General features: G+C 39.9%; 1 protein-coding gene across 2 annotated transcripts in view; it reads left to right on the forward strand.

Annotated features, from left to right (window-relative positions):
• UBP1 (upstream binding protein 1) overlaps positions 1-18,825 on the forward strand; it is a 76,249-nt gene that overhangs the window by 16,050 nt on the left and 41,374 nt on the right. For both annotated transcript variants that reach the window (XM_063452005.1, XM_063452006.1), the window contains exon 4: positions 2,531-2,636. In XM_063452005.1, the coding sequence (XP_063308075.1) occupies positions 2,531-2,636 (106 nt within the window). The remainder of the gene's footprint in view (positions 1-2,530; positions 2,637-18,825) is intronic.

The raw sequence follows: 18,825 nt of genomic DNA on the forward strand, positions 1-18,825 counted from the left end.
AGAGCCACTAGAGACTGGATTAACCCTAATATAAACATAGCAGTTTCTCCGAAACTGCTATGTTTATAGAAAAAAGGGTTAAACCTGGCACCCAGACCACTTCATTAAGCTGAAGTGGTCTGGGTGCCTATAGTGGTCCTTTAAAGAAGAAAAAAGGTGGGTCAGTTAAGAGTTCGGAGAAGGGATGGTCGTTATTTAAAGGGACACTATAGGCTCCAAAAACAACTTGATGAAGCAGTTTTGGTGTGTAGGTCATTCCCCTGCTGTCTCGCTACTCAAATTTTTGCCCTTTAAAGGAACACTCCAGGCACCCAGACCCCTTCTGTCCATTGGAGTGGTCTGGGTGCCAACTCCCACCACCCTTAACCCTGCAAGTGTAATTATTGCAGTTTTTATAAACTGCAATAATTACCTTGCAGGGTTAAGTCCTCCTCTAGTGGCTGTCTTTTGGAAGTGTTTTAAATGCTGGCAATAGTTGTAACGGACCTGTGCTGGAGATTTTTATTAGATTTTTCTAGGTTGGTTATTATGCATCAGTTTTTCTATTCAGGTTTAATTCGTGAGAATTCAAAATTGAGCAGTTAAGTCAAGAGTTCTTGTCAGGGGCCCCAATCTATGCAAGTGAAATGTATTCCCTCTTTATTTATTTATTTATTTATTTATTTTTTTTATTGGTTATATTTACGGTACAGAGTAATGTATAAAGTTCTTTGGTACAAAGCTGTGAGATTATCATTGTGAATAACATCAAAGCATAAGTAGTGTATACAATATGAGTGCATCTGTAAATGATAACACATAAGACCTAAAACAAGAGGGAGAAAGTCAGGCAATTTACACATAAATGTGAATTTGATTTGTCAACATCATGAACTTGGAGAACGTACAATGAAGTAAGATAAATGAAATGTCTGTTAACAGAGAGTTGTATCCTATTATTAGTAGTTCGGTTGGAAGTGTTTTACATGCTGGCAATAGTTGTAACGGACCTGTGCTGGTGAGTGTGGTGGTAGTAGTGTCCAGGGATTCACATCTCAACAAATTGGGCGCATGTGTTCAATGACACGGCAGTTCCTCCATTTGCTTAATATATTTCACTTTGTTTCCATCTTTCCACTTTGGGAACCTTGGGAGATCTCCAGTGGAGGGGGATCAGTGACTTGTCAGAAAGTTGCCAGAGGCTATCTTGTATAGTGAATACAGAAATAACTGTAGCCTAGCATTATGAGACCGGGTCCTATAGGGTGATTATTTTGATATGGTTGTCAATTGGATTAAGGTCAGCTCTGAGATTCAACTCAGGTGAGTTCTCTGGAACCCTGGGTTGTGCCCAGCCAAAAAAGGCTCTGGCTGATCGGTTGAATAAAAAAAAACAGCTCCTAGGTCACACAATCCTGGTTTCCATCCCTGGCGAGACCCAAACCCCCCCCCACACTTGCATCTCCAAACCTTTCAAGCTCAGTGCTGAACTTCTTAGAGAGGCCAACAGCAAGAATAGAGTATCGCCCGGGTTCATGATGAATCCGCAGGCCTAAAAACTAAGGCAGATTAGGTTGTGCGGGCAAGAGCCCCAGTCCTTCACTGGTGCATGACTGCTGCCGGAGGTAATGTCCAGTATGGCAGATGGAGGTCATGTGGAATGAACGAAAGAGTTCGGACTCCACCACAGAAGTAAAGGTGAGCCAGGTCTCAAGGACCAACTGCAGCACACCAGGCAGGTAGTCCAGGGACGGGAGAGGTGAGGAGATGAAAAACATTGGAGGAACTTCACTGGTGAACAACAGAAAACTGTTTGAAAACCAAACCAACTGTTTGAGCCAGAAATCACAAAGAAAAAAAAAAAGGTATACAAGCCAAGTCAGGAAACGGAGCTACAGCGGCTGGAGTAGACTGGAAGCAGGATCACGGCCAGAAATGTGAGGGAGCATTACAATAGTGTGCTGATGATAAATATTTGTGATGTATCCTGAAGCCATTTAGTGTGGCAGATATAGTTTTTTTTTAAATTTTATTTTTACACCAACTGTGACAGAAATTCACATTCAAATATTTTTTTATAAAATACAGGTTTAGGTCATATGATCTACCTGCTCTCTGTTTAGATATCATTGCCCTGCCAATGAGTTTGGCTCCTTGCATGGCTGTTGGAAGTTATATTATACTTGGTTTAGTTTTTTGGATCCTATAGTGTAACTTCACTTAAAAACGGAAGGCGGAAAATGGCAACGATAAAGCTAAATATTGCTGAACACTCTATCGGCAACCCTCGCAAGTCAAAAGTGCAATATGATATCCACTGCTAAAATTCTGTAAAGCTACTATTTACCATTTATTGTGTTACAATGTATTTCCTGATTGATGTACTACAAACGGTTGAACTTTGAATGTTACTATGGCCATGACTAAGCCGGAATGCTATTATATAAATAAAGAAATAAAAAAAAAAAATAAGACAAACCATTTGAAGCATTTAATTCCTGTTAATGACCTTTTACTGTGTAAGGTTTTATATGTTTGTTTTCTCTTTTAGAGTATTATAAGAGTTGTATTTCACGACCGAAGGCTGCAATATATGGAGCATCAACAATTAGAGGGTTGGAGGTGGAACCGTCCTGGGGACCGTCTTCTTGATTTGGGTAGGTTGCAGAAACTGCATTTGCTATACTGCTTTGCTTATAGTGTTCTTTTAATAATTCTAATGTTAAACATAATTTGCAATTCTTTTAACCATAAAATACAAACACAAACACGGATTTTTATAATTAGAATATCACAACTGCCTTAAGATTTATGTGCATTTCCTGTAATCAGACTTTATGTAATTCTTTGCTACTGAAGTCCATTGATTTCATTAGAAACAAACCCAATCTATCCATCTCTGAACTAGTTTTCTCAAAGTGGTCATGTTAACTGATCCTGGTGAAGCTTTGGCTATGCCTTTCCTGGCTCACTTGCAAATGGCTCATCTCCTTTTGACAACCCAATAATATAATTTTTTTCTTTAGATTATTATATTTATATAGCGCCAACAAATTTCGTAGCACTTTACAATGGATGAACTAACAAACGTAATTGTAACCAGACAAGTTTGACTCACAGAAACAGAGGGGTTGAGGGCCCTGCTCAATGAGTTTACATGTCAGAGGGAGTGGGGCAAGGTGACACAAAAGGTAAGGGAAGTATTAGGAAAGTAGATTGGTAGAATAGTACTCAATGAAGACTTAGTGTGGGTTTTCTTGGAGCCATTAACAGTTTAATTGATATGCTTTTGTGAAAAAGTGAGTTTTTAATGATTTTTATGAAGGAGTGGAGACTGGGTGAGCATCTAACGGAGAAGGGACGGTAGTTCCACAGGAACGATGCATACCTAGAGAAATCTTGAATGCGAGCATCAGAGGTGGGAGTACGAACAGAGGATTTTAAATTGAGCCCTATATCTTACAGGAAGCCAATGCAGGGACTGACAGAGGGGGGAGGCATGGGAAGTGCGGACAGACAAGAAGATCTTCCTCGTTGCCGCATTCGTTAGACTGCAATGGGGCAAGTTGGGAGCACGTAAGACCACTGAGAAGCGGATTGCAGTAGTCAAGGCGAGAGAGGACAGTAGCATGGACCAGCACCGTAGCCACTTCTGGCGTTAAATAGGGGCGGATGCTCGCAATGTTTTTGAGATGTAAGCGGCAGGATTTGGCGATCGACTGGACGAGGGGGAAAGGAGAGGTCGGAGTCAGAGAACAACTAGGCAGCGAGCCTGTGTGGTGGAGCTAATGGTAGCACAATTAATGTGGAGGGAGACCGAGACGGGAGTAGCAAAACTTGAGGGAGAAAAGACCAGAAGTTCTGTTTTGGACAAGTTGAGTTTAAGGAAGTTGGCAGCCATCCAGTTAAAAATAGCAAAGAGGCAGTCAGAGACACGAGTCAAGAGGGGCGGGGAGAGATCAGGGGAGGACAGATAGATTTGCGTGTCATCTGCATAAAAGTGATATTGGAAGACAAAGGAGCTGATGAGTTTACCAAGGGAGAACAGTAGGGGACCAAGGACTAAACCTTGGGGGACACCAACAGAGAGGGGTTGGGGGGGGGGGGGGGAGAGGAGGAAGCAAAGCCAGAAAAAGAAACTCTAGAAGAACACTGGGTGAGGTGATTACGGAGGATGAGAAGAAGCTGTTGATGATGAACTGTAAGAAAAGCAGTGGAAAGATCAAGGAGAATTAGGATAGAGTAGTGACTGCGAGATTTTGCAATGAGTAGATTGTTTGATACTTTGTTCAGAGCTGTTTCCACAGATTGCTGAGCGCGGAAACCAAACTGAAGTGGGTCGAGCAGAGAATTGGACTTGAAGTCTGTCAATCTCACATACACAGATCTTTCAAGGATCTTGGAAGCAAAAGGCAGTAGCGCAAGAGGGTGGTAGTTGGACGGGGAGTTGGGGTCAAGGTTGGGCTTTTTTAGAATCTGGGTTACAGTCGCATGTTTGAAGGGTAAGGGAAATATGCCAGGTGAGAGGGAGAAATTTAGATTTTTAGTGAGAGGCAAAGCAAGAGAAGGAGACAGAGTACGGATGAGATACAAGGGAATGGGATCAAGGTAGCAGTTGGTGGGGCGGGAGGACCGGAGTAGGTCAGAAATCTCTTCCGCTGTAGCGGTTGAGCATGAACATAGAATAGCGGAGGGAGGTTGGGGGAAGTATTGTAAGGGGGAGGAGAGAGATCTCTTCACTGATTGTAGAGATCTTGTCAGTGGAGTGAGTTGCAAAGTTTGCGGCGGTTCAGTCGGTAGGAGGAGCAACAGTGCGACAGAATAGGGTTAAAAGTGTGAAATAGTCGTTTGGGTTCACGGGAGAGGGTGGTTATGAGAGTATTGACGTAATTTATTTTGCAGAGGAAAGAGCCAAGCTGTAAGAGCACAGCATAAATTTATAGTGGAGAAAGTCAGATGCGGAGTGAGACTTTCTCCAACAGCGTTCAGTAGTTCTTGAGCATTTTTGGAGGTATCGAGTCAGCTCGGTGTGCCAAGGTTGTAGTTGGGAGCGCTTGCTGCGTTTAAATGTAGGAGGTGCCTTGATGTCTAGTTGAGAGGAGATGCTGACATATAAAATAAAGTACATCTTGTCAGCCCATACATGGAAGAGATCCTACAAATGTTACTCTCTTCTCATCCATTAAAAAGCATAACAAAAACTTTGACTACTAAAATTCAAGCCTTTTTTTTTTTTTTTCTAAATTCTTTATTTTTGGAAGCGCAATGTTAAATACAAGCTCAAAATAAGACATATGCATTTCACAATGAGTGTAGTCACAGGTATATGCGGAAAAGGTCAAGATGATGTGCGTTTTTTTTTGTTTTTTTTTGTAGGTGTACAAGTAAGATTATACATGCAGAAAAAAAAAAAAACAATTGTCGCTGAGTGGTCGATGAGTATAAGACAAAGCATTTCTATCTACGTTTTGCGTTAAATGCACGCCTAGCGTGTGCAGTACAAGGTTTTAACGATATGCTATGTGGTACATAAGTAAGATTATACATGCAGAAAAAACAAATGTCGCTGAATAGTCGGTTAATACAAGAGAAAAACATTTCTATCTAAGCGTTACGCTAAGTGCATGCCTAGTGTGTGTAGTACAAGGTTTAAACGATACGCCATACGGTGGTTAAGCTAGATTATACATGCAGAAAAAAACAAATGTCGCTGGGTAGTCGATTAATACAAGATAAAACATTTCTATCTAGGTGTTGTGCTGATTTACTCATGAGTAAACATGTAAAAAGTTGAACAGCTAGGAGATCGCTGGAGATATATCAGGTATGTATGTGAGTAATGCTATGCTGGGCAAGAAACGTATGTCAATGTCTGCCTAGCTATGTGTGATATGTGTGTGCACCCTGAGCCTTGGTATGGCGGGGATGGACAGGAAGGTGTTTACGAGTGAGTCGTGTGGTGTGTAGGAGGAGGCCTCCGGTTGTCGGTTGCAGGGTGTGAGGTATTGGTGCGAACAGCAAAGAAAATATAATTAAATTTAAATATAACAGTTTGAGTCCTTTCTTTGAGTGGAACATAAACAGTTAACATTTGACATTTAAACATTAAGCTTTACTGTTCAGGTCGGGTAGAACTCGGTATCATTAGGGTTATAAAGGAAGTCCAATGAGGTCGATTTAGCAGGTGATGTGGCAGAGACAATTCTGGCTTGGGTCGGGGCAGATCGGTCAGTGTGGTAAAAGCATGGTAGTCACTGATATGCCCAGGCCGACCTTAGTAGGAGTTCACCCCATTCCTTGTCTTGGCTCCCGATCTCTTTGTAACGTGCTATTCTCATAGCGGGTATTCAGTGGATTATGGTTGGAGGTCACCTTCAAGTGGTTCTGCTGCTTCAACAGGTTTGCCGATGTAGGTGCCGCTCTGGGAGCTGCTGGTGGCCTCCGTCGCTTGTCAGGAGCTGAGTGCGACCCCCGGTCAGAATTGCATCCGGACACTTTACAAGGCCTTCGCCTCTGTTCCCTCGCTTGTGGTGCGCTAGCCGGCCGAGGGTTGCCCCTCCGGGTGCGTCTTTGTAGTTTAAGCAGCGGTGGGCCTTGCGTGTGGGTCCTCCGCCCGCGTCGAGGCCCGGGTAGGTGGTGTGTGATGCGTGGTCTGCCGCCTAAGGGTCGGGGGGCAACCCCTGCTCTGCTCACATGCTTTGTCTCGTTTAGTGGCTCCGTGGTGCTTTTCAGAGCTGGTTTGTATGCAGGGGGGATGCTTGGCTGTCGCACGGCTGTTTCAGCTGTTTGGGTCTGTGCCAACTTGGCCCATAGCTGCACCCAAAATCGGTCAAATGCCGCTTTTATCCTGTCTTTGTGGGGGATCCCACCTATTGGTTCCGCTTGTGGAGACTTGGTGAGTGTAGGCCCCGGAGCGTGGATGGCGGCCGCCATTTTGGTTGCCAGTTGCGGGTTGCTTGCGGTCCCAGGAGTTTGTGGGAGCTTGAGGACCGGGATGACCCCCACCGGTCCGTAGGGGGGGGACGTGGGCTAAGCGATAAATCAGCCGGATATGGAGGCGGCGGGAGAGCGGCCGTCTCTCCCGCGCTGCCTGTGTGAACAGGCCGCATGTTGGTGCCGTGCGGTGTGTCAGCAGGCCTCAGTAGGTGGATCGGGGCACCCGGCTGTCAAACTGCTCGTTTTTGGTATCTGGGTATGCACCAGGTTGTCCCCCACTTGTTAAGAGCTGACTTAGAGTCTGGCGTGCCGAGTTGCCTGGGTTTTACCCCAGAAAAAGACGATTTGGCTCAGGAGCTGTGTCTCGGCACGTCTGCTCAGTCTGGCTGCTCGGCTCCGCCCCCGATTCAAGCCTTTTTAAACCCAAATTCTGACATGTCACTGTGGCGAAACCAACCTCGCCACTGGGCCCTGGAGAAGCCTGTTTGCTAGCCTCCTACCTACTGACTATGGCCCCTGGGTTATTTGGGGCATATTGTACTTTATATGGCGGCTACTGGCCCTTTAAAATCATCTATGGACAGATTGGGACTTTTGGGACTACTGTCCCTTTAAGACTGTGGAGCATATTTCAGTATATTGCCTTTCATATTATATATGTTATACTGTGTTCAGTTTTACCTGGGATATGTATGCAGCATTCAACTGATTGTTCGGTAGAATCCCTCCATTCATTATATTGAGGGAAACTACCGAACAACCAGACCACCCAGGACTAAGTGTGCCTCCAATTACCGTTTGCAACAATGTTGCAAACGGGTAATTGGCAGTCCGTGCAGTGTGGTCTTTGTCCTCTGGGTGGCCGCCATTCGGGAGCTGAACACGTGGCGGCGGCCATCTTAAACTACCGAACAGCGGTGTTTTGCCGTCGAGTGTCTGGAACTGAAAACGGACACTCGACTAGGCAAGCACCGCTAGGACCTCCAGACTTCCAGGATTTCGTGGGGAAACTACCGAACGGCCCGCCGTTCGGTAGAAAGAAACTCACGAACTAGGGGATTCATGCGAATTCCCCTTAGTCTCTATAACCCAGGCAATTTGTCTGTTTCATTCCCTTTTCTGTGACCGACCGCAGGGCCAAAATGCATGGAACTGTTTTCGGATACTTTACCCATGCGGTCGGTCAAATCTTTGGAACCCCATATCTCCCGAACCGTTCATCCGGATGACTTGAATTGTGAATATGTTGTCCCCCTGAATAAGGGCTATCCAGCGATGCTGGATTTAAAGGTGTACCCCCTGTTTTTGGGGTACATCCAGAACTTGGCTGGAAAAGTGTACCGGATAATTGGGTTTAATGTTATCTGAGGGGTGGGGATGTGTGGGCTGAACCATGTATGTGATTGGTTATTTTATGCCTCCCCCTGGGTGTGGCCTGTATGTGTATTAGTGTAATAAAAGCCAGGCTGGATGAGCCAGTCCAGAATTCCTGTTTTACCCTCAAAGTGAAGTGTCGTCTCATTATTGGGGGAAGGATTTATTGCATGCTGTTCCAGTTGACTGCTAGGACTACAAGCCTATTTGTATGGTTCCTATTCAATGGTCTACAGCATTCATATGCTTGGGAGAATTTAAAGGTTTCTCGGATTCGGTGATTGTGGTGTCTACCAGAGTGCTTGGAGTCCTCAGGAAGCACTAGGAGCATCCATTAACGGAGGTACTCAGTCGGGGTGCCAGGCGATCCGTTACAGTCACCGTCTTGGATTTATGGTAGGGAGTCACCCAGTAGTCGAGGTTAGAAGGGCCTTGGTGTCGGTATTGTGGGCTAAACAATCCTTTGCCTTGATGCTGAAAAAAGCCTTTGATAAAGTGATTTTAGCCTCATTACATTAGGAACCTAGAATTGCACATTTTTTATTTATTTTTTCCATATATAATCTTTATTTGGGTTTTAAATACGGATGAGCAACATCCAAATATAACTGTGTTTAGGCATCTAGGTCTGTAACAAGCATTCTAGATAATAAGAAATGATGGAAGTGTACTCAACCCTTCATCCAGGGATCCATGGTGCTTCACTGGATAAGTCCCAGTACCAAAATGGACCAAATGTAAACTTATAAAATGTAGAAAATAATCCAGGCACTCCCAACGAATTCCAAGAAAAATAGGCAATTTATTAGAACCAGCAGCTACACACCGACGTTTCAACCCCTCAGGGTCTTTATCAAGCTTGATAAAGACCCTGAGGGGTTGAAACGTCGGTGTGTAGCTGCTGGTTCTAATAAATTGCCTATTTTTCTTGGAATTCGTTGGAGTGCCTGGATTATTTTCTCATGTAACAAGCATTCTAGCATAAATATAAAATGAACATTATGGTTGTTGTCTTTAAAATACTTTATTTCTTTGGGTGGACCCCTATTATTATCAGTTGAGCTGCCCTATGTAATGCTGCCCTATTAAGAACAGCAAATGGGGAGATTAAAGGGCTGGGTGTAGGTGGAGATAGGGGAACGACCATGTACCCATACCAATGTCTGCTTTCCGACTCTGGTAGAGCAAGTCCCAAGGTTGCCAGACTTGCAGAAATGTCTTAGTGAAGTTCATCTCATTTCTTGTGGATATTCGCATATTAATGATCTGAGATGTTGGTCGTTTCGTTTCCAGTATTAAGGTATAATTATTATTGCCGCCAGGAGTGCTGCAGCTGTGCGATACTGAGTATGCCAAAAAAATTCACACAAGTGCAAAAAAAGTGAAAAAATGACGCTAGTACAGTTGATAGGTGCCACTTTCCCAGTGTCTATAACCACTCACAAGACGCAGATAATTGATAATTGAAAAAATATTTAGATAGGGGGCGCAAAATATTTTAAAACCAAGGGAATAAAATAATATAAAATCAATAATACTTATTCACTCTTGATCCTTGTGTTTTGTACTTGTATGTTAACTTAACACTTAAACAGTCTATAGCCTAATACTGTACATGCAAATGTGTATAGAAACTAGGTGCCAATTGCCAACTCACAGTATACAGAACCACATATAGCAGACTGTGGCTCTGAAGGCTTAGAAAGATCACTTTATCTGGTTGCCACCTGTCGTCCACCTTTTAATGGATCCAAATGTAGAAGGAATTCAATTGGAGGTAGTGCAAAAACTTTTTTAATTAGTTATCAATATAAAGTATTCTGTGTAGACAAGACAACAGAATTAGTCAAATATATAACATAAAATCAATAGCACAACGTGTTTCAACCTGCCTGGTCTTCATCAAGGTGCATAATGTGTCCAGTATTCTGCTTTTTATTCCGCCGGGCAGGAGGTCGAATTTTGCAGCAGCGTCCCTAACTCCCAGATCGTCTTTCTGTCGAACTACATTGATGTAGCTCCATGTACGTCGTGACGCTGTTGCGTCTGACTGCTTTAGCATTTGTCGATATCTGCGAATCCGGATAGGTTTCACATTTCCTTGAAAGCCCTTTCGCCATATTTAAAAGTCCAAAATAGGCAATATTAATGGGTGTTAATACTGTCAAATAGAACTTGTATAAAATAAATTTTATAGATAAAATAAAGAATATAAATCAATAGATTAATGCTTTATATTGATAAATTGACATCTACAACTATAATAAAAGTAAACTTATAGATGAATGGAATAACATATATATATATATATATATATATATATATATAATCTCTCCAAATTCCTTGCACACTGACTGAAATATTAGAATCCGGGTGCTCACATGTTATCGTTATGTTTATTCAGTTTTGTTTGATTCTACCATGTCCTTCATGTAAACGAATATGGCTCATTGTACACCTACAAAGCTTACTATGACACAGGTCACTCAACGCATACAGGTCAGACGCATACCAACGTCTACGCAACGTCTACGCATACCAACGCATACCACAGACATACGATTCCTACTGGAACGACAGACACTCACACCCTCTACTTCGCCAAGGCGCAGAGCACAATCGGCCCGGCAGGGCATATGGCACTGGGACGGCACACCTACACCGCCTCACGGCACCTGAGCACACGATCAGCCTCACCTCATAAATATAAAATACGTGCAAGAAACACTACCAATGCATTATGTACCTGCAAACGTCAAACGATCTTAATGCCTACCTTGAATGCATATGTTCTACCATTTGTCAAAAATAGCACATGAAAAATAAAGAATTTATAAAAAAAAAAAAGAATCCGGGTGCTTGTAATCCAGGGTAAGTTCAAATATCAGAATACATAATATGACCAGCACTCACGGTTTTGTAGAGAAATAAAAAGTGTAGATTTTATTTAAACATGGTTAAAAAATGGCAGCTCAAAGCTGCCATTTTTTAACCATGTTTAAATAAAATCTACACTTTTTTTATTTCTCTACAAAACTGTGAGTGCTGGTCATATTATGTATTCTGATATACATCCAAATATATAATCTCAAAAAGTAGCTGCTCACCGGTCTTTTAAAAATTTAAATATTTTATTAAATCACATTAAAATCTACGACCAACGTTTCAGTCCCCACTCTGGACTCTCATCAGGGTCAAATATGATAGGACAACATATCATATTTGACCCTGATGAGAGTCCCAAGCGGGGACTGAAACGTTGGTCGTAGATTTTAATGTGATTTAATAAAATATTAGAATTTTTAAAAGACCGGTGAGCAGCTACTTTTTGGCATTTCTTTGTATCTTTGGAGTCCAGGCTTTGGCACCCGGCTAATGAGGAACTACTGAGCGTGAGTGCAAGATATATAGATATAGATATAGATATAGATATAGATATAGATATAGATATAGATATAGATATAGATATAGATATAGATATAGATATAGATATAGATATAGATATAGATATATATATATATATATATATATATATATATATATATATATATATATATATAAAAAATTTCTTTTTTTTTTTTTTTTTTGGTAGTGCATAGTTTAACAGACATGCTTGCATTAACAATTCAGAAGATTAGAAAAAGAGGAGACTGGGCTGGGAGACCACCGAAATGAAAGGGTGGACTACCTGCTCAATCTCAAATCTATACCTCTCAAAGTAAATGTACTTACATAAAAGAGGGAAAAAAACGTTCTTAAACCTTTAATAGAATAGAATATACAAATTAGGTAATATATAAAACTGGCTTAAAAAGATTGCCAGACACAGATATTACAGGTCAGTGGGATAAGTGCTCACAGGCACGGGTTCTTAGACCTTTAATAGAACAAATTAGTAATGTGTAAAACTGGCTTAACCCCTTAAGGACACATGACATGTGTGACATGTCATGATTCCCTTTTATTCCAGAAGTTTGGTCCTTAAGGGGTTAAAAAATTGCGAGAAACAAATACTGCAGGTCAGTGAGATAAGTGCTCACAGACACTGATTAGAGCGAACCCAGATAACCGGTTCAATAGACCACTTAACAGGAAAGTCACTGTAAAGATATGATATATATCTCTTAACAGAATAATCATACCAGAAACCCTGGTATAGGGTCGAGTGGAGTATAGGTGGGGGTAAATAGTATATTATGCCTTGGTAGTAATGGTGCCCCTGGGGACAGTAGTATAGTTACTCAAACAGGCCAATTACTAATGCCAGGGGAGGGGGTGGTAGATACAGAGTAAATGACTCAAAAGGAAATGGCTAGACCTTCAAAGTGTGAATTCCACATATAAGTAGAGAAGGAAAGGAAATAGCCAAAACTTCCATTGCAGGAGTCCTAAAAATACACCACACCCACACCTTGTAAAGCCCTGAGCTTCCTAACTGTCTCCCAGAATAACAGGGGGACCAAATTAACTACCTGCTGCTTCAAGGCAGCCTAGCGGCTATCCCTGCCACACAAGCCCCACACCGCCCATAAAGATCCTAACTGGTCATAAGAGGAACCAAAAAGGTCGCCTAGTATAATAGAAAATAATAATAAATAAAGGGAATAAATGAAAAAAGAAAAGCCAAAACGTGAAAAAACAAAAAATGAAGGAACTCAAAGTAAATGCATCGGCATTATTAAGTGCTCGGCGCGCGTTTCGGCGCATAGAACCGCCTTTGTCAAGAGCTGAAGGGTGTCTGCATAAAGACTAGTGCTGTCGGTCAACTTTTAGGCTGAAATTTGTAGGTTTATAGGCTTAAAGTAGAGGGATTTGCCGGAGCTGATCACCCTTGCGACCGTCCAGCTCGCGGTCCGGCCCCGCCCCCCTTGTATCCTCTTTTGATGATATATATTTGCTTGCATATCCTGGTCCACGGACACCTAGATGTCTTACCCACATACTGGAGACCACATGGTCACACGAGAACATCTAAATCATTTTTAGTTTTACACATCAAAAATTATTTAACCGAGAAGGTATTCAATTTGGATTTAGAATTAAAGAATTTGGTTTTCTTTTCCTTAATATTATGAACTCTATGTCCCATACAGCTTCCACAATAATAACCTTTCTTGGAATTTTTATTTGAACTAGTAAAATCTTTGTTAGTGTGTTATATAAAACTTGATGTTAAAACCTGTTTTACATTCTGTCCTGCTCTAAAAATTACTGTTGGTTTATGCCCCACAAAAGGTGTAATTTATTTGTCCTGTTGTAGGATATGCCAGTTTTTATTTAAAATCTGTTTGAGCTGAGCATGATTTTTATTACAATTTAAAGATCAAAGGAATCGTTTATATTTCATTTTTTAATTTCTTTACATTTTTATTGAACTAATTCTTCCTTTTTTTGCTCTCTAATATCTTTAGTTTCTCTGTTCAAGTGGTTAAGGGGATAACCTCTATTTAAAAAAATAAATAAATATATATATATATATATTATAAATCTGCTTCGATGTCATATTTTTGTATCTCCGAGCAATTAATTCTTAACCTTAAAAACAGTCCTCTAGGGATATTTTCAAGCCATGGATGGAAATGGCAACTCTTTTTAGATAAAACTGTTAACGTCATCTATTTAATTTTTTTATTTTATTTAGTGCATGTTTTGATTTAATATAAATATTAATATCCAAGATATTAATCTAATTTTTACCAAATTCATGGGACAACTTAATATTCCAGCTATTGTTATTTAAAAATGTAAAAAATTCTTAAATAGAAGCCTTGCTACATTTCCAAAAAAAGTGTCATCTATATATCTCCTATAGAGCAACAGTTTCTCTACCCAGCAATTTTGGGTCCGTCATGGCGGGGAAGCAGTTAACGCCGAATGATGGACCAGGTCGCAGGGTTAACGCTCCTCCGGTCTGCCTCTGTATTAGAGGCAGACTGGGCGCACCCGATCGCGCTGCCTCTGCAGCAGTGATTGCTCTGACAGGCTGTCTGTCAGGATTACAAATTGATCCAGCATGCAGTACTGTGTCACACCTAGGACTAAGGATAACGTATAACCGGACCTTAGAATGGCCAGACTTAACGTCTCCAAGAATAGTCAAAATACTAGCCGAGGTCAGGGACACAGAATCAGACACAAAGATGAGGGAAAGCCAAAAGTCAAGGATACCAGATATCAGGGAAGTCAAAACAAAGCCAAAGTCAAATACCAGAAGATCAGGATCGCACTCTCGGATAACCATAGGCCTGAAACCACGACAGGGCAATGAGCAAGATGAGAGCTGTGTTTAAATACCCCTCCTGTGGATTCGATTGGCTGTAACCGGCATTTGACCCTAAAAACAATTACCAGGTTTACATGTGCTTGATTGCTGCTCAGCTCAACTTTTCCTGTCAGGACAGTAATGTTGCTCGGCTCAACTTTTCCTGTCAGGACAGTAAATGCCATTAACCACATTTTTAATGTGCGGATGAATACGTGACACAGTCAGAGCGAGCACATGTGCTGCAGGAACTCGCGATCGCCTCCCTGCTCTTCCGCGGTCTGTGTGAACTGCAGGGAGATGGATCAGCAGTGATCTTCTCCCTGTTCAAAAAAAATAAATTAAAGTAAAATTTCACCCCCCCTCCCCTTCCCCTACTTTAATAAAATTAACCCCTTCCCTGCCAAGTGATCAATTGGCAGAGACTACATTTTATGGTGATCTGATAAAAAAAATGTTCAACTTTTATTTTTTGTAACCCTCAGGGGTTAATTTGATTTTATTAATTAATTTAAATATATTAAAATGATATATTTAGCTAGCTGGCGTGGGTGGAAGTTAGTGGGGAAGTGGGGGATTTGTTGTTAGGCTAGCTAGGGGTTAACGTAAAATAAAATAAAAATCCCACCTTCCTTTACCCAGTCCTAATAAAAATTAACCCCTTCCCTGCCAGTTGATCACTACCTACAGTGATCAAAATACAGATCACAGTATTATACTATGATACGATATTTTTTTATTTATTTATTTAACCCTCAGAGGTTAAATTTATTTAATTTAAATATTTTAAAATGGACTTAGAGAGATTTTCAGTACTTGGGAACAGCAAATCCCAAAAATATAGTAGAGGCCAATTTCTTGAAAATGATAAAATATACTAATAAAATTCTCAAGGAATGGCGCTCCCTAGAAATTTCTTGGTGGGGAAGAGTTAATACCGTAAAAGCATATATTATCCCCAAATGGGCTTATCTTTTTAACATGATTCCGTTAAAATTCCCTAAGCCATGGTTGGACATGCTTCAATATTCCTTCTCTAATTTTATTTGCAAAGGAAAATTCCCAAGAATAAAATCTCACATTTTGACAAAAAAAATAATAATCAATGAGGTATGGCATTCCCTTTGATTAGGGATGTATCTAATGATTATATTATTTCCCATATCCACAAATTTTAGATTCAAGAAACGAACCCTGGTTTAAGATAGAATCCCACATAGAATAAATGAAAAAGATTTAGCCCTTCTGATATGGGATGATTTCACGAGCTATAATCTCCACTTAATGCAATGTAATTCAAGCATTGTATCCCATCTCATAGGAGAATGGCAATTAATTAAACGCTTAAAATAGCTATAAACAAAAAAATATTCGAAGGAGCAAACATTCAGGTAAGCCTGATTTAAATCTTAGCACCTGTAGAGCTCACAACAAAATTTTTATTGAAGATCTCCTTCAGAATTCCAATTGTGTCCATTTAACAACTTGAAACTAAAACTTGACATCTCCGATAAAGAAATATTCTCACTTAAGAGTTATAGGATTTCAGAGTGAGTTTCTCTTAAAGACTGAAGGAGATCAGAAGAATTTAATATATAAAATTTTCAAAAAAAAGGAATCTAAATCAGTCAGCTCCATTGCAATAGATTTAATCAGACAATCATACTTAAATATACAACCTTTAGCTAAAAAACAATGGGAAAAAGATTTGAACCATAAAATATCCGACCGAGAATGGTGTTCCCCCTTGAGAGTACTTAAAAAGCATATACATTGCCTTAATATTATCAAAACCTTTTTAACCCCTTAAGGACACATGACATGTGACATGTCATGATTCCCTTTTATTCCAGAAGTTTGGTCCTTAAGGGGTTAAAAGTACTTAATAGATGGTACCTAGTTCTAACCAGGCTGGCCGAGATATCTCTGTCCAACTCTCCCCTTTGTTGGAGATGTCTAACTCAGGAAGACAATATGTTACATATTTGGTGGAATTGCCTAAAAATAAGCATATTTTGGGACTCAATATATTTTTTCATGTCACTCTTTAATATAACGTTAAAGAAATCCCCAGACATTGGTCTGCTCCATCTTAATTGGTGTAAACTCCCCAAAAAACACCAAATATGAATCTTACATTCCCTTATGTCTGTGAAAATGGTAACTGCAAGATCATGGAAACAAACAACAACTCCAGATATCTCTCAATATTGCATAGTTACATAGTTACATAGTTACATAGCTGAAAAGAGACTTGCGTCCATCAAGTTCAGCCTTCCTCACATATGTTTTTTTTATATAAATATAAAAAAACAACTTGTATTTCAGCTTGAAATGGAGAAAGGAGTTGCATATTCAAATCATAATCTCAAATATATACATCATTATGAACAGTGGATTAAAAAGATTAAATAATTAGTTTAATAGTCTTTCTTATTCTACTAGACAGTAAATATTATCTAAACCTTTCAAATGAGTAAAATACCAAACAATAAAGTATGTATGTCATGTCGGTATTGTATGTATATAAATTTCGTAACTCAAATTGCTTAATAATGATTGTATAGTGTATGTATAAATGGAAAAATAACTTCAATAAAAATTAACTGACTTCTTAAATATTTTAAAATTATACATTTTGCTAGCTGGGGTGGGTGGGAGTTATGGGAAATTGGGGAATTTACTGTTAGGGGTTAATGGTAAAAAAAAAAACGTATAAAAATGTTAAATCTGTAAAAAAAAAATAAAAACATTTAAGTTTAAAGAAAGTTTAAAAAAATTCATAAGCAAAAAAAAAAGTAATTTAAAAATGCTCATTACCACTACAGATGGAACAAACTAGAGAAGTAATGATCCCACGCTAATGTTCAAAATACGCCTTTTGAATTACCCCAGGGTGTAATAAATAGTATGTTTGTGGGTAAGTTTCAAAAACCAACCAGCTAAATTACTCCAAAATGGAACATGGACACAGCGGAAAACTTCAAAATTAGAAAAAAAACTGGCTGCGTCTCAAATGTGCCCGTTCAACATCCACATATACCTGGAAAAGGTAAATACGGGGGTATTGCTGTACTCAGACGACATAGCTGAGCAACATATGTAGTATTATACAGTCGTAGCACACATAAGGTTTGCAAAATGTACAAACTCACTTTGTGTGTCAAAAGGGCAGAAAAATGCTTATTACCACTACATTTGGTACAAGCTAGCGGGAAAATGATCCCACGCCAAGGTTCAAAATCTGCCTTTTGAAATACCCTGGGATGTCTTCGCTAAGGAATGGTATGCCTTTATGGTGTAGTGTTATATGTAGCCTGCTCAAGTGGGACACTGACGCATCAAAACCCTCCATGAAAATTCACACTTAAACCTGAACTTGTCACGTCTCTTTTACAGCACTGTAACTTCACAAAATAGTGTCTAGGTCATACATTGGGCATATTGTTTTACTCAGAAGATGAAACAGAGCATAATTTGGAGGATTTTTGACAGTGGCACATATTAAGTGTAAAAAATACTCAGCCCCCCCCCACCACCACAAACCTTGACATAAATTGATGAAAAAATGGTGACAAGTTAAGGCACAATATCTGCTTTATCAAATGAAAGCCCTTTTGTGGGGTTACTTGAACAGTCACACTGCTATAATATCCTAAAATGAGACACCGGCCCGTCAAATCCATCTACGAAAATTCTAACTATAGAAACTGAAATAGCCTTGTATCTTAGATGGCACAGAAAAGTGCCCAAGGCATACAATGGGGGGTATCTTGACACTCAGCAAATGTAGCTGAACACTATGGGGTTATGTGCAGGAATAGTACACACTAGCTTTACAAAATACACATTACAAAAACCTTGTTATGTGTGTATGACAAAATAGAGAAAAAGCACAATTTTACTCCAATATTTAGCAGAGATTGGCGATGAAATGGCTACGTAAAAAGTGTCAAACTAACCTTAGGTAAATAGCACGTGATTTCTACTTCATATAAACACATACTTTTGTGTGGCAATTTTTATTTTCTGTGATGGTATGTTTGTCTTGTAGGTTTAGTAGCCAACTTCTAAAATTGTTGCAAATGTAATTTTTTTTTTTTAGTCCTTGTATTTATTTTATGATGTACTCTATAAATCAAGACACATAAATGAATTTATTTTTAATTACTCTTTCTAAGATGGACATCTGCACACGCTATTATTGCCAAAACTTTTTTTTTTGTTTTACATTTTTTGGCTTTTTTTTTTTATTTGTTATAATTGAGAATATA

The sequence above is a fragment of the Pelobates fuscus genome, chromosome 4, assembly GCF_036172605.1.
Source record: "Pelobates fuscus isolate aPelFus1 chromosome 4, aPelFus1.pri, whole genome shotgun sequence".
In the NCBI taxonomy this organism is placed as follows: Eukaryota; Metazoa; Chordata; class Amphibia; order Anura; family Pelobatidae; genus Pelobates; species Pelobates fuscus.